The 16,502-nt window shown below is 50.7% G+C and overlaps 1 protein-coding gene across 9 annotated transcripts in view; it reads right to left on the reverse strand.

Annotated features, from left to right (window-relative positions):
- The window catches only part of EIF4G3 (eukaryotic translation initiation factor 4 gamma 3), a 141,750-nt gene that overhangs the window by 14,516 nt on the left and 110,732 nt on the right, over window positions 1–16,502 (reverse strand). For all 9 annotated transcript variants that reach the window (XM_082295779.1, XM_082295778.1, XM_082295776.1 and 6 more), the window contains 11 exons: window positions 16,352–16,477; window positions 11,332–11,502; window positions 10,160–10,357; window positions 9,149–9,295; window positions 8,630–8,866; window positions 6,464–6,568; window positions 5,001–5,133; window positions 3,909–4,003; window positions 2,258–2,351; window positions 1,589–1,706; window positions 55–278 (listed from right to left, as the gene is read on the reverse strand). In XM_082295779.1, coding sequence (XP_082151905.1) covers window positions 55–278; window positions 1,589–1,706; window positions 2,258–2,351; window positions 3,909–4,003; window positions 5,001–5,133; window positions 6,464–6,568; window positions 8,630–8,866; window positions 9,149–9,295; window positions 10,160–10,357; window positions 11,332–11,502; window positions 16,352–16,477 — 1,648 coding nt within the window. The remainder of the gene's footprint in view (window positions 1–54; window positions 279–1,588; window positions 1,707–2,257; window positions 2,352–3,908; window positions 4,004–5,000; window positions 5,134–6,463; window positions 6,569–8,629; window positions 8,867–9,148; window positions 9,296–10,159; window positions 10,358–11,331; window positions 11,503–16,351; window positions 16,478–16,502) is intronic.

Consider the following 16,502-nt stretch of genomic DNA (forward strand, 5'->3'; position numbering starts at 1 on the left):
CTCCTGCCTTTCCACACACTCAGCAAGATTCCCCAAGCACAGAGGAGCCGTTACCAGATTCCTTGGCTTTGTTCCTCTCGGCCTCAGTGCTGTTCCTGTCCATCTCCATGCCTCCTGTCAGCTGCTTCACCGTCTCCAGCATCTCCCTGCGCTGCTCCTCCTGGGCCTGGTTGTCCAGCAGCAGCTCCTTGCTGCTGCTGCCCCGGAGGAAGGTGTTAGGCCGGGACAGGGAAGGTGGCAGAGGTTTGTCGTTCTTCTCCCTGCCTGTGCTCCCGCGACTGCCGAGCACAAACACACTCAGAGGTTAGAGAAGGTATCTGAGGGCTTCACTGCAGGAAAAAACCACCCCCAAACCCCACAGGATTGCTGACTCCATTTCTTACAGCTGTACCTACAACCAAAATTAACTCAATTTCAGGGATGTGCAAACACAAATACCCAGAGTGGACAGGCAGAGCCAATGCTTGCTAGAGAACACATGGGAAAGCAGTGCTCTGCAGCACCCATTTTATACATGGAATTGTGAATTTTATAACACAAGGACTCTGTTTCACTTTGAAATGGTGTGAGAGCTTTAGATTAGATGTTGCAAAGAAATTCCTCCCTGTGAGGGTGGGCAGGCCCTGGCACAAGGTGCCCAGAGCAGCTGTGGCTGCCCCATCCCTGGAAGTGTCCAAGGCTGGGTTGGACAGGGCTTGGAGCACCCTGGGATAGTGGAAGGTGTCTCTGCCCATGACGGGGGGTGGGACTGGGTGATCTTTAAAGTCTCTCCAACCCAAACCATTCTGTGATCCCATGAGAGTTGTATTTTTTACCCATTTATTGAAAAATACCTCCCAAACAGTGAACGCTTCCAGCAACAGGTGACAATGATCTGTCCTATTAACTATTGTGTTAACAAGTAAGATGGGCAAAACAATACCAAAATGGAGTCATTTCCAGGTAAGCCCAAGCTTTTCTTGAAATAGGAGGGAAAACATTAGAGGCACAACCCAGGAAAACACTTCAGCAGCTCGTGTGCACTGGAAGGAAGATCCAGTGACCTTTTAAATGAACTGTACATTTATAAACCGTGTCTAGAGTTAATAAATTATTGAGGGTTAATACATGTTTCATGCTCCAAGCTGGAGTGGCTGCAGCCCTGAAGGAATAGGAGTGAGAGAGAGGCTCTGCAGCGTTTTGTGGCATGCGGGAGCATGGGCAGGTAACACCTGCTGGGAAGGGTCAGACACTGTTTTATGCTGCATTTCTGCCAGGTTTTAGGTGTGTTTTTCTGGATAAATAAACCTACTGACCTGGCTGAATTCACAGCTATTAAATCCAACCTATTTATTACTACTTTTTATCTGAAGAGTTTTTGATCTGTTAAACACAACTACCCTTAGCTGAAGGGTAAAAACATTCATCAAAATGGCTTTAAAAATGAATTCCACCTGTCTCCCCTATGGTATTATAAAATACAGGTGTGTTTGAAGCTAACTCAGAGGGGAATTCCTGGAAAGGCAAGGAATTCTCTTCTTTCTGAGCGCTGGTACCCAGAGCAGGGGGTGCAAAGTGCAGCAGGGAAGAGAGACGGAGCGACACTCACCTCGTTAAGGCCCTGCGAGATTCTAGTTCTGAAGATGCAGATGAGGCAGATACTGGGGAGACTGGAGGCTGCAGGGCAGAAAATCTGTTCAGACTTGTGGCACTTGGTCGCAAGGAGTCTGGAGATCGTGGAGACAACACAGAGCAGAGTGACAAGGTCAGGAGCTGCTGCTACCTTGGCATCACTGAGCAGTTCAGCCAGAGCTGTTTCAGAGTGATGGGGAGAGAAGTGCAGGGAAAAGGCTGGTCCTGCCCCACTTCAACCCTTCTTGTCAGGAGGTCACACAGAGAGGGGAGGAGAGGAGCCTGAGGGGAGCCCTCATTGGGGGCTGCAGCTCCTCCCAAGGGGCAGCTCTGAGCTCTGCTCTGTGACCAGGGACAGGACCCAGGGAACGGCTGGAGCTGTGCCAGGGGAGTTTAGGTTGGATATCAGGAAAGGCTCTTCCCCCAGAGGGTGCTGGGCACTGCCCAGGCTCCCCAGGGAATGGGCACGGCCCCGAGGCTGCCAGGGATGCCCAGGGTGGGGTTGTTGGGGTGTCTGGGCAGGGCCAGGGGCTGGACTCTGATCCTTGTGGGTCCCTCCCAGCTGAGGACGTTCCATTGTTCTGTGAACCCACCCAAACCTGCTCTTTGGCAGCAAAGCCGAGGGTGAGGGTCCCTCCTGACTTACCCATCTCGCTTGCCTTGGCTCCACCACTGCTGCCCTTCCCCCAGCTGCCCAACTGGGCTTTAGGCACGAGCTGAATCTTCTCATCTATTGTGGGCTGTAAAACACACCAGGATGTACCATTACAAGGGCAAATCATACCATTTAATAATAAATGGGAGATTTTTTTGGCAACAATCCCAGTCTTGTGAACACCAAAATACACTTTAAGATATTTCTGGAAGACCAAACTGTGGCCCAAGACAGAGGACACAAACAACAAAGGGCATCACGAAGAGCCTCTTCCAAATGCCAGTGAGAGACATTCACAGTGAGCAGGAGCTTCTTTTTATTGGGAATTTGAAGCTCAGGAAGGTGGAAAAGCTCAGTGTATCTGTACTTGAAAGATGTTCAGTCCGTTTGTGATGTGTGAACAGCTCCACTGTCCATCAACCCTCCAGTCATGGCTTTGCGGGGATCTGCAGGGCACCAAACAATCCAGAGGGCAAAGGATGACAACAGGTCGCAGAACTTGGAGGGAAGAAGTGGTGTCTGGCAAGAAGAGAACATTGATTTTACAATGTTCAGTGGGAGAATTTATTGACAAGGAGGCTGTGACCTCGCAGATCTCTGGTGAGCTCCTCTCTCCTTCCAAAGCAGCTGCTGTGGAACCAGCTCCATTTGTATGGAACAGAGGAGAAGGGCTTTTCCCAGGTGAGCCATAAGCCCAGGCAGGAGGAGGCTGAACCTCTCCTGCTAATGAAGTTTTGGAGACTGTTTTATGACTTTCCGAAGGAACAAACTGACTGGATCTGCAGAAGGGCTGCAGTCTGTCCAGGTCCTGCCTTACAGCTCTCCAAGAATCCAGGCACTGAGTGTAAAAATTCAGGGCGAGTGACATTAAGTGGGACAAGGGAATATTTAGGAATCACTGATTAATGCAAAGGCCAGACTTTTCCTCGGCAAGAAAACCCAGAGCTGTTCTGAAGCTTAAAAAAGGAGAACTCTCCCAACTTGCCCAACCTGCAGCCGGGAAAACTGTCCCAAATCCACCAGTCTAATGGTGAAATAACAGGAAGCTGCTCATCTGGAGGATGAATACAAAAGTTTATCACGTACTGGGGGATGCAACCATGCCACCAAATCAAGAAACCTCCAAAAGCAGACACAGCTCTTCCCATTCTACTGCAGCCTCCCAAGTCTGGAGTGTTGCTGTTTGTGACACATCGAAGTGGACGTGGCCCCCCTGTTTTATTGAGGAGCAGCATCAGAATAGGGTCTTAAGAACTTGAGGCAGCCAAGGATTTCCAGCAGGTGTTTGAAACCCCCAAGTGATGTGTTTGAGACCCATCAAACGTGGGTGCTGTGCTGCCTCTCCATGTCACACAATACCCTGACTCACGTTTTCATCACTGAATAAAATGCAGATTTTCTGACTACGAGAGCTTCTGAATTACTAAAAGGACACTGTGAACCTAAGAAAGAAAGTCTGCACACTCCCTTCCCTCAGGACAAAATGAACATCAGAAGATAATGGAGCTTTATCTACACCCAGTACTAACTCTGAGGATTTAAAATGTCCCGACCCCAAGTTGCGACCTGTACACACCGTCCCAGTCCTTCCTGGACTGACAGATATTTTATTGCCCTGAAGGAGCCTTGTGGTGGCACCTACCTTGGTGATTTTAAGGAACTTGGTGGGGTCCAGCACTCTGCTGTTCTTTGCCCCCTGCACAGTGTTCCAGCCGCCTTCGTCGACCCGTGGGACACCTGAGGGTGACAAACAGAACCCTCCTCAGCTCATCCCGCTGCTCTGCCGGCAGGGCCCTGCCCCTGTCCCACTGACATGACACAACCAGCCTGCCTGCCTGTGCTCTCACAAAACAGCCTTGACACAAAAGCTTTCTCTCCTTTCAAGGGCTGCTTTTGGAAGGGATGGTTCCTGGCTGGATTCCTCTGCATTCCTGCAGATGCTGCACGTTCACGAGCTCACGGAAGGAGCAGGTGAGATGCCTTCCCCGACCAGAGCCTCACTCACCCCACACATTCCTGCAGTGCTTGGCAGGTCTGACACGGAGCCCCTCAGGCCAGGTTCCTCACCTTCTCCTGGTGTCACTTTCAGGATAATTAAAGTCTACATGTATTTTCTTTACGCCCTGTTTTCAAAGCACTTTCATTTGACAATCCTTAGTATTAAAGAATCCTCAAAATTACTTTCTCCTTGCCCTGCTCTGTCCCAGACTTTATTTTCCCAGTCACTCCAAATTAATCTTCAGGTAGTGCCCTGAGGGCCAGGAGCAGTTTAAGCCAAGACACTCCCTCATGCAGAGTCAGCACCTCACGACTGTAACAGCTGAAGACAACATGGTTACTCCTGAAATGAGATGCTTTTCTCTTGAAATGAGACTCTGCAGCGTTACGAGAATGGATGGCAAATCTGACTCCCAAGTAGTAACTTGTTAGAACAGATTTCTGGCAGCCTGTCACAAAATCAAACATGGTTTGAATGAATGGAAAACTTAAGCACTGTTGGCCTGTGGTTGGCTGTTTTCACCCATGGGATTTGCCCCTGAAAATCCCCACAGCCAATCCATGGCAAATCTGTTCCTTTTCCAGCCTCTGCCACAATCAGGCCCCAATTCCCTTTGCTCATTACACTTGGGAAAAAAAAAACAACACCAGATTTTTTCCTTTTATGTGGGATTCCCTCTAAGGCCACAGGGTGTGAAATGAGTGAAAGGAGCAGCCAACTCGGCTTTCACTTTACCTGGTCTCCTCTTGTCTTTGGTCATGAGTTGTTGCACCTTCCTCTGTTCTTCCTGCTCTTCAATCTTGGCTTCTTTATGGATCTGCTCGATGGTCTTGGGGCCCTGGTCTGCTCTCCGTGACACCCAGTTGCACTGGGGAAGGAGCAAAAAAAACCAAACACGTGCTCAGGGAAACTTCCAGGGGAGCATCAAACGTGGGGAATTTGAACATTGGGAACGAGGCCTCATCCTCCCACCCTTGCCATGCCTTAGAGGGGCCAGAGAAAATCCTGTGGAGCTGGGACATGTTATGGACATGGTTATCCCAGCACCAGAGAGCAAAGCCCTGTGCTCAGGTAGCGAATGCAGTGAAGACCTGACTGAGCTCAAGACATGTCAACCCCCAGCCTGCACATTCCCAGCTTCCCACTCATTCAAGGTTCAGAGGAAAGAGAAGAGCTGCTGTCACTCTATGACTGACACCCTTGGTGGGAGCCTTTCCATCAAGCTTGAGGGGAAAAAATGAAACCTTGAAAATAAAAAAAGCAAAAAGTGACTGATTTTAAGTGGAGACAGTGCTTTGCCAATCCAGGAATGGTGATGGCTGAGACAGGAATCCTGCAGAGAGGGGCAGCTGTCACTCCAAAAACACTTTCCCTGCTCGATGTGTCTTTTCAGCCATGCACTGCTCAGACCCTTCCAGGGTCTGGAATGACCATGCTGTCCCTTATCTTGCTGCAGCCTCATTACAGCTCTTGGGGCAATTATCTACCTGCAGCCAAAATGGTGACTTCAGCCTCCACACAACCCAAAACAGGTCCCCTGGGGGAAAAATCACAGGTGCTGGGAAGGTTTGTCCCACCCGTGGTCATGTCTTCACCTGCACAGCGTGGGGGCCCTGTGCACCACACATGTACTGACCATGGCACCAGGACAATGTGGAGACATCTCCTGGCTTTGAACAGCCAGACTTTGGGGAGAAGGGGAACAGATCTCCCCCCAACATCCCACTTCAGCTGTGAATCCCTGCTCTTGCATGAGAGCTTATCCAGTCTGGATATGGAAGGGAACATGACAGACTGGCAGGAGAGCTGGGCATGTTCACCTGGAGAAAGGAAGGCTGAGGGAGAGCTCAGAGCCCCTTCCAGGGCCTAAAGGGGCTCCAGGAGAGCTGGAGAGGGACTTTGGACAAGGGGGAATGGCTTCCCACTGCCAGAGGGCAGGGTTAGATGGGAAGAAGAAATTCTTCCCTGTGAGGGTGGGGAGGCCCTGGCACAGGGTGCCCTGAGAAGCTGTGGCTGCTCCTGGATCCCTGGAAGTGTCCAAGGCCAGGCTGGACAGGGCTTGGAGCAACCTGGGATAGTGGGAGGTGTCCCTGTCCGTGGCAGGGGGTGGAATGAGATGATCCTTAAGGTCCCTTCTAACCCAAACCAGTCTGAGCTTCCATGATTTCATGCTTTTCCTCACTGGAGTTGTGACCTACCAGCCTTAGGTCTATTACATCCTGAAGCATGAATCGAATCCTTGAGGAGGTTTTCCTCTCTTTCACAATCTTCTCCATCTGATTAAAATACTGGTCCATGCGGGGCTAGACAAGAAAAACAGCATCATCAGTGTTGTGGAGAAAAATGAAAATAATCCCTTGAGGGGCACCCAGCTGCTCCTGCATTCCCGTGCTGGAAACATCAGGGGACACAGGGCTGCTCCCCAGAGAGCTGAGTGCTGGGTCTTGTACACTCCTCCAGGATGGATTGGAGGGTGCACAGGGCAGCATGTGCAGGAAATGAGGCGCAAGTGTGCAGGCACGCACTTTCTTTGGGTTTTCAATTACTCAAACAATGAATGCCCTCTGCACTTACATAATAAACGTTACATCCATTGAAAATATATCTCATTCTGAGCTCCCCCTCCTCAAATCAGCTTGTGTGCTCACCTCAGCCCAAGAAAAACTGGCTCAGGAAACAAAATGGGTACAAAACCAGCCTAAGACACATCACTGCACGGTTTACCCCCCAAGCTGTCTGAGCCAGGCCAGGCTGAGCAGCAGCTCTGGGTCTCTACACAAGAACAGTTTAATGGGCTCAGAGTGGGAAAAAACCCCACAAACTCCTCCTCATCCAGAAAAATCACAATGTAGTAGAATCCCAATAGGTTCACACTACGACATGAAAGCAGAGAAGCTCCTGTTAGGTCTAAATTTGGCTCACCAAGCTCTAAAAAGCCTTTTTCTCAAAATAGGGCCTCTGGTTGTTTCAAACAAGAGTTTCAGAGCACTTTTCTATAGTGTTTCCCTGTCTCTGCACTAAAAACCAGCTAAACCCTTGTCCTTGTAGTTAAACAAACAAGAAAAAGCCCATTAAAGTTTGTGTCTGGCCTTGCCTTGGAAAGTTCCAGCTCTGGGAGCAAATGTTTCCAAATGTAGGGATCATGGGGAAATATTACCAATGGACTTATTTCAGAAGTTTTAATTAAACTATGACTAATAGTTCAGTTTCAATAAAAACACACAATAAAATGTCTACCCCATTAAGAAGGATTCTCTCAGTCTTGATAGAATAACCAAACCCGAAGACAGGACAGAGGCATCTGGAATTGCTCCCTTGCTCCGTGCCCCACCATGCCCCGCTCGAGGATGCAGGACCAGCAGAGCCCCAAAATGTTGGCTTTTACAGTGCTCAAAAAGACCAAAACAGCATCCAGGCCTCATCCAGCCTGACCTCAGCTTGGAATTCAGACCTGGTTTTCTTCCCAAAGCACACGGAGAAACTGAATCCCATGCTGGTGCCATGCCTGGTGCTGCGTTCACAGCATGGGATGTTTAGCCTGGGGATTGCTGATAAAACCACGTTGTTTTGGTCAATACTCACAGAACAATCTGGGAAATTCCTTCCCCTTAAGGCTCAGGATTGATCCCTGAGATCCAGCGTGTGGAGAGGGAACTCCCTGCCCTGGGCAGCTGAACACAATTAGCTCCGTTTGTTTCCAGAGCCGAGTCCCACTGATTCCTGGCAAAACCCTCGAGTTTTTCATCCCAAGCCTGATTTTTGTGAAGGAGCAGCAGATTGTCTGTGCCAAGAGAAGCTCTTGGAGTGCTCTGTGCTCCGTGCTACAGATACATTTGCTGAAAAACGGGGAGGAGGATGCAGGATCGCTGTGGTGGCAGAACAGCTGCCACATCCCAGCACAACTGGAGACAAGGGATGACACAAAATAAAGGCACTCCCGAGGCTCAGGCAGGAGTTTGGACTGGTTAATGAGGGTGTTTTAGATTTCACCTGAACAACACATGAAATGGTGGCTTCTGTAGGTAACATAAACCTTCAACTGGAAATATTCATGTTTTGGGAACTACAGAGAGAGAGGGACATTCAACTTGGAAAAAGTAAACGTTGAGCATTTCTGGGCTGTGTGTTTGGATAAAATCTTTGGAAACAACAACTGGAGAACACTGTTGAAAATGACACAGACTCTATTACAGAGCAGGGAGCGAGGCCAGGTCATGACGAAACATCCACAGAGGAGTGGATGATTTCCTCATGCCATATGGAAATTCCTGAAGAAAAAACAAATCTTCAAATAAAAACACCCCACACCCATTTTTCCAGCCCTGCCCAGAAAACCTCATTCCTCGCTCCCATTCCTGCCCCACCTTTGCCTTCTCAAAGTCCAGGTCCTTGCCAATGGTTGTGAGCAGGCGGCAAAGGCACTCGAGGGACTCCTCGTCGTGGTTTTTCAGCAGCTTCACCACGCAGTCGTGCATGATGGCCTCTGTCAGCATCTTCAGCTTGAAAAGCTCACCGATGAATTTTATATTCCCAATGGATCTCCGCCGGGCTTTGTCCTTGGCCTCTTCCAGCTCATCATGGAGCCGCGTCTTCTCCTCTGGCTGTAAAACAGGAAAAGAGCTCTGCGAAACCATGTTCCCAGTGCACAGAACTCTTTGAAAGATCCAGTTTTATGTTCATAGACACTGTTTACTCTTTTCCTCCTAAAGCCCTGAAAGATGCTGGTATAAACCCACTGTCAAGGCAAATATTTTTTGTTATCCTCGGGCACAGTGACAGAATGAAAGTCTCAACTCCGGAATCCCCCCAGATCAACTGCTGTCTCAAAAGGAAATAATTTTCTGAGGGAACTCTAAGAACTTATGGAGAAAAACACCACTTACAGTGGTGGCAGCTTCGAGTTCCTTCTGCTTCTTTTCAAAGACATCGTCGTCAGCCTTGTCCTTTTCAAATTCCTTCTGGCAGCGATTTAACAGCAACTTACGGAAATTTACTGTGCTCCCAGGTTTGTCTGCCATGGGCACTTTCAGCTGGAGAGAGAAGGAAGAAAAACATCAGCAGAAACAGGGATAAACTCCACAGAGGAGGGGTCAGCCATAACAATTTATTTTGCTCTTCATGTTGAGCTGTGTGGCTCCGCACAGCTGTGAAAGTGAAGCCTCACGTCAGATTTCCAGTGGAGTTTTACATTGCAGATATAAAGCCACACTCCAAACTTGGCTGACACCACCTCTGCCCGGGGATGGGTTACCTTTCCATCCACAGGATCCCTTAAAAACAACTCCTGCTTAAAACCGCTCCTGTTCTGTGCCGCAGGCTTAAGCTGTATTCCTTCATTGCATGTCATGAAGGACCTGGGGAAAAGGGGGTTATTTTGTCCCAAATTCACCATCTGAGAACGATCTGTGCAAAGCCCGGCTCATCTTGGGCTCCCTTGGAAATGACAGACACAGAAGGGTGGGCAGGCCCTGGCATAGGGTGCCCAGAGCAGCCGGGGCTGCCCCTGGATCCCTGGCAGTGCCCAAGGCCAGGCTGGATGGGGCTTGGAGCAGCCTGGGACAGTGGAAGGTGTCCCTGCCCATGGCAGGGGGTGGAATGAGAAGAGCTTTAAGTTCCCTTTCCCACCTATACCATTCCATGCTTCCGTGATTTTCTGAACTTCCCAAATCGCATCTCGTGACCAGGTGGAGCAGAGTCCTCAACTCCCAACAACAACTGCTCCCTCAAATCCCTCCGCCTCGGGCACGGCCAACAAATACTCCACATTAACTATTCTCACACTCAGAACAAACACTTAACTCTGCTCTCCCTGGGTTCTGTCACTGCCCACCAGCCCATGGGGTGCCGTGCTGAGCACTGCCCAGAGGAGTTGCCGAGCTGCGGGCGGCTCTTACCGTCACCAGGCACCGGCACATGTTGGCGTACGCCACCGAGAAGCTGGGCTCGTCGATGGCCTTCTCGAAGACCAGGTCGATGACTCCCTTCAGCCTCTCCTCTGTGTCCACCGTCAGGTCTGTCACCTGCTTCATGAGCTGGTTGAACATCTGGGGCGTCAGCTTGTTCAAGATGCTTCGTACCTTGCGGAACAGCTCCTGAATGACAGAGCATTGAAGTTCAGGCACAAGGGGTGCAGGGGGATTTCAGGAACAAGCCGGGATGCTTCTTACAGGGGAATGGAGACATCCTGTAGGAATGTCTGGGAAGCTGAGTGACACACCACACGTTTCTGCACAGCCCAACCCCACTTCTCACTTGGCTACCAAAGACCAAGGCTGCAGGGCAGGAGTTCTGGAAATGCCCAAGTGCCTTTGTCAAGTGCAACAGAGGCACAAAGACCTTCCTGTCAGAAAAAAACTCTTCTTTATATCGGTTTAATCCATGAGATACAAATTAACAGGGAGTTGCCTCTGTCTCCTTCAGCCAGACGTAACCAACCTCTCCTAAAATTCACTTTAAGGCACTTTATTTTTTCCTATCCAGGATGACAATGCGGCCAGCAATGCCACCATTAGCTCCAAAACCAGAATTCCAGTGTCCTTCAAGACCATCCCAACTTATCCTACAAATTACAAGCTTGATCACCAGACAAACACCTCCTCCCAGAGCAGCTGTCCCATGGAGGAGAGGAGAGGGAGAAGGACAGAGGGAGCTTCAGACAGCACTGTTGGGCTGGGCAGGACCAACTGAGGGATTTCACAGAGGAACCTCAGTTTTGGTGAGGATTCAGTGCAGAAATGTGGTCTAAAAGGGGATGAAAAGCAAGTTCTATGCTGGGAATGTAGGGCTGTTTGCTTTAGAATGGAGACAGAAATATTCCAGTAAAACAGCAGTAGAAAAGCAATCCTGGAAGAGAGGTAGGACGTTGTCTGGTGTTCTCTGCTTAATATATAGGACTAGCATTTAAACTCCAGGTCAAGAATAAACATACAAAAAATACCATCAAGGTAGGGGAAAGCTGGGATTCCAACTGAACTTCACTGCCCTTTTTCACTGTGACACAAGAGGGAAGGCAAATTACCATTCCCTGGTGCAGCTGCTGCACCCTCAGGCCTGCTTTCGCTCTCACCTGGGTTTTGACGTTTTCGGGGTCCTCCGTTTGGTTTTCCCTCTTCAGGCTCGGCTTCCAGGCGTTCTCCGCCTTCTTCAGGTGCACATCCTCCTTCACACACACAGTGATGATCTTCCTGGGCTCCCTCCTCTGGCCCGGCTGAGATCTCCTCGGTCCAACATTCAACAACTAGGACAAAAACATTCCCTGTTATATCCCACTTTAAGCTCACATGGGGTAACACGCTGCAGGGCAAATGCCAACACCCGCTGATGGCACCACTGGCCACCAGCACGCCCTGCTGGGACACCAGGAGTCCCTCCGGCCCAACACTGCTCCGGGCTGGTCACAGAACACGGAGACACCAAACACGTTTCTCTGGGCAGCTTTTCCCAACAGAGAGATGGGATGACTCTGCCTACACGATCTGGCAGCGCTCCAGGTGCTGCTACAGCGGGGCAGAACTGAACCCCACTGGCCTGAAGTGCCTCTTGGGAGTCAGAAACTGCATAACTGAGACACCACAGCGAAGGTGTGGAAGAATTCAGCCCTTACAGGTGTATTTCAAACATGCCATCCCAAGCACTTAGACAATGATAAATCAGCAGCTCTGCCAGAAATGTTAAGTTTTACTGGAGATTGCTTCCAACAGAGCCATTTTGAAATGGGAATTACGTAAAACATACTGAAGGAGTATCACTGCAGCTCCTGCACTGTAAAAATATGGATCCTAGCAGATGTGGGACAAACTCTGGGTGGTTCCACAAAAGAAAGGGAATCAGGGTGCTTTGGAACTGCACCAAGCACTTCTGCAATCCTGTGTAACGTGATGCTCCTCCCGAACAAATGAGGCACAAAACCTGCCACAGCCAGGGAGTTTTTCAATGTACAACTGGTAGGGCACAAGACACCCCCAAAGCTCCTCTTCATCATCTGGGGGCTTCTGATTAAGGACTAAAGGTACCAGGTGCTGTTGGGAGGTGGTTCTGCCCCCATGCTCTTTCACATTTCTGAACTCATTTATCACAAATGTCCAACCTCAAGGTACAAATTAATGCAGCAAAACTCCATTATCAAACCTGGTACTTCCCACAGCAGTAATTAATCTGCTCAGCAGCCACTTGTGGAAGATGGGCCATTTCAAACACTGCTTTGTTCAACAAAGGGTTCAACGAGCATCAAAAAGGCCAAACCACTGCAGTTATTCAAAGAGCTTCACTGAATAGGAGAAAAGGGCTCTTGGCTGGTGCCTCTTATGTCACACATCAGCCACAAACCTGGGTTTGTGTCACTGAAAGGCAAAATCCTTCTTAAAGGCAGGAGGCAGTTGAACCACTTGCCTTTGACAAGGTAAATGTGTGCAAATGAACACGATCACCAGCAGTGCTGGAGCTCTTGTTTGGGCTTCACTACAGACAACAGCAACAGAGGAAGATGTCAGAAGATGACGAGCTCAGGCCATGACCTGCTCTGTGTGCCCAGCGACGCCTGGGAGAGGGCTCCGAGGGGCAGGGTGTCAGTGTGCTCCCCTCAGCTTACTAAGACCCCTGTTCATGTCACCTGGCATGCACAGAAATAGCCCAGCAGCTTATTCAAACTGCATGAGGCACAAGCCCCATGAACGCTGTAATTCACAGAATCATTTATCTTGGAAAAGACCTCCAAGATCATCAAGTCCAACCACTTGCAGCACAACCACACCAGCTGACCACTCCTGAGGAATCAACAGTGGAACAGGGAGCCTTCAGGATGTTTTTGTGTGTCAGAAACCCTCCTAAAGCAGACACCGAGCTCTCCCTGTGACCCCTCTCTGCTCCCACCCTGAGCCCTGATCGACACCGGTCTGGCACAGCAAGGCCTGATCGCAGCCCCCCCTTCACACACCTCCTCTGGTGTCACACCACTGCACACAGTTCTGCTGCCCAGGCTCTGACCACACTGCAAACGTGGAGAGAAGAGACCTCCTCCAGCTCAAAACCCAGACAGTGATGTAACAAAAGACGGACTGGCCACAGCCACACGCACCAGAGCTCACCACACACCTCCTGCCCACGGACAGCTCTGCAACCAGAGCCAGGCTGGAGCGTGCCCTGAAAACCCAAACCTTTGGGCTCATTCTCCCCAGGAACAGGGGCAAAGCCAAGGAGAGGTGGCCTGCAGCCACACCATCTCCTGCACAGAGGCAGCCCTGGTCTGAAGGACCTTCTGAACATGCCAGGCTGTAACACGCAGGGACAGCGTCGCAGAGGCCGGCGCTTCCTCGGGCACGGGTCCATGCAAATGCTCCCTTTTAGCCAACACCCACCCCTGAAGGAGGTGAGGTGACTCCCTTGGAAAACTGAGGGATGCATGGAGCACCAGTGTGTCACGTGTCACCTCCTCACATCCGGCTGCCTTTGAGCCCAGACCTTTCAGGCATCAACACAGCAAAGACTTTCTTTGAGATTGTATGTTTTTAATATCTGTGAATAACTCTGTTCAAACTGTGTGATTAGGTTTTCCATCAGTGAACAGAAGCCTCCTTTGAAGATGTAATAAAATAATAGATGGATCTAACTTTTAACAGAAACGGTCTAGGGGTCTGGGGTTTCTGGCTCTAGATTTACACAGCAAGTTAAAGAGGTGCCTGAGCTCAGGCCTGGCTTCCTGTAAGCAATGATGGTTCTGGGGCACATTACCAGGTGTTCCTGCATTAATCTGAATGACCTCTCTTCCGGAGGAAGAGGGGGAAAGGAAAGCAGGAAGACACAGGGACAAGGCTCCTGCAGAGGAACCAAAGACTCACAGTAGCACAGCCTGACCTGGTGCTCCCACCCAGGCCACAAGTCACAGAAATGCTTTAGAAACCGTCCAAGGAATTAAGGAAGTGCTTCTCCCTCTACAAGAGGCTTCAAATGCAGATGGTGAAATTGATCTTCAATGGTGGGACAGGTTCTGTCTTCTGGGAACAAGAATTGAGGTGATTTGAGTTTCCATCACCTCTCGGGAAGGACAAAGCAGGCGCATTCTGTGCAGGGACGGATCTGTCCGCTCCAGCCCCACATCTCTGAGTCTGCACCCTCCTCACCCGCCACACTCACCTAACCCTGCCTACACCAAAGAGCCTTCCCAGCTGGATTCTGCCCCTGTGCAATTCCACCCCGGTGCCGCCTGACGTGACATTGGTTAGTGCCAGAAACAGTCATACAACACGTTCAAGCAAAAAGAGGGAGACAAAGACAAAAGCCAAAGAAGCAAAACAAAAGATTCTCAACGTGCCGGAAGCGGTTAGCGCTGAGCTGCTCGACGTTATTTGGGGCAAGGAAGAGGCAGTGGTTTGATGGTTCATGGCATGGCCTGTGCAGAGGTGGGATGGCTGGGGACAGGCAGTGCACACGCAGGGGTTGCCATGCGTCACAGGAGGGGAACATCTGGCATTGCTGGGGCTCAGAACCCTCTGATCCTACAACCGCCGGCGTCGAGGACAGGCTGGTTAAACCACGTCACCTTCCAGCCCTCCAGAACAAGGCAAAGAGAGGCTCTGCTCTGCAAAGGCGCAAATGTAAGATGTATGTTATGTGCTGAATGCTCCAAATGAACGGGGTAAGCGGGACTTACCTTTTCTCCCCCTTTCCACAGGTCTGCAAAGTGCAGACCCTCGCGGATCCCGCTCAGGCCAACGTCCCAGCATGCCCTCAGCTGGTGATGTCCCACCCACCACTGAAGACTGCCTAGAGGGGTACAATGCAAGTCTTGTTTCGGTTTTTTTTAAACAAGGTTGCACCTTTTTGTAAAGTTTTCTGCCAGTCGTTCTTTATCAACAGTGGGCATTGGGAAAAAAGGCAACTCTACAAAAAGGTGCAAAGTCTGGGGGGAGAGGGGGGGATTTGGCTTACCCCTATCGGCAGGTTCCTCAATGGTGGGTGAGGCGAGACCAAGAGAGGGCATGCTGGGGGCCCGCACCGAGCCAGGGAGGGCAATCCAGGGGTGCTCTGCACTTTGCAGGCCTGCGGAGAGACAAAGAGCGACAGCCGCGTTACCCGGACGCCGAAGGGCTCGCGACACCCAGCACACGACAGGAGAGGAGGCGCTGCAGCACAACCTGCGCGCCCCAAGCAGGGGAAGCACCGGCGACTGCACGAGGTTTTGTGGACCAGGTGATGCTCCAAGAGAAACAGTGGCCCTGAGGCAGCTCCAAGACACGGATGTGCACCCCGGAACCGAGGCAGCGGCCACGAGGCTGCTCCCAAACCAGAAATATTACACTGACCCAAAACTGCTGGGTCTGACTCCTGGAAACCTGCACACTTGGAAGTCAGGGTGATTCAGGGAACTCTTCTGGAACCAGCAGGTTTGAAAGATCCACGATGGCTGTGTCGTTAGACACATCCAGATGGACACAGCAGAAGCAGCTCAATAGCTGAAAGTCAGTGATTGCCCCTAACGGTGGCAGCGTCCTCCTCCAGCGGCACTGACGGGGTGGCACGTGCTGGGGGCACCTGTGCTCCGGGCAAAGACACGGCAGAGGCACGAGTGAAGAAGTGATTTCAGAGAGTGGGGAAAGCCAGACACAAGGAAAAGAAGGGAAAGTGAAAGAAAAGCAGCAGAAAAGGTGGGAAAACGAGGAATGAAGTGACCAAAGCAACACAGGGAAGCACAGAGAAAGCAGGAACACAAAGTGCTGGGTAGATTTTGTTTGTTAGTAGAATCTCCTTGCTCTGTTGGTGTGTTTTGCAGCGCAGCCTCCCAGGCTGACACGCCGGCGCTGGGTTTGTTGTATGACGAACGTGCGACCGCACACGCGACTGCCGGGTCCGGGTGTGGAAACGCTTCCACCCTCTCACACAGGGAAACAGGAAGGAGATTGAACCCTTCCCAACCAATACGTACCAGTGACAAACATCCACAACCATTTCCAATTTCCCCAAGTTTTGTCATCCCTGCATTCATCCTGACAAAGCCAGAACCACCGGAACACCGGAAGAGGCCCAAAAGCCTGAAGAGGGATTTTATCACTGTTAAGGCCACTTTTTAAATGAGCAAGTTGGGGTAAACTCACACTTCCAGACACGTTTCTTCCCCCGGGGGCTTGCCTCCCAAAATCAGCAAAGGCCGGAGTGAAGTCGGGGCCTCGTGGCAGGATCCGGGGGTCCAGAGTCCTCAGTGGCAATTTCGGCTGATTGATCTGTGCCGGGAGCAGAGCACACAAA

Source organism: Coloeus monedula, assembly GCF_965178545.1.
Source record: "Coloeus monedula genome assembly, chromosome: 22".
Classification (NCBI taxonomy): Eukaryota; Metazoa; Chordata; class Aves; order Passeriformes; family Corvidae; genus Coloeus; species Coloeus monedula.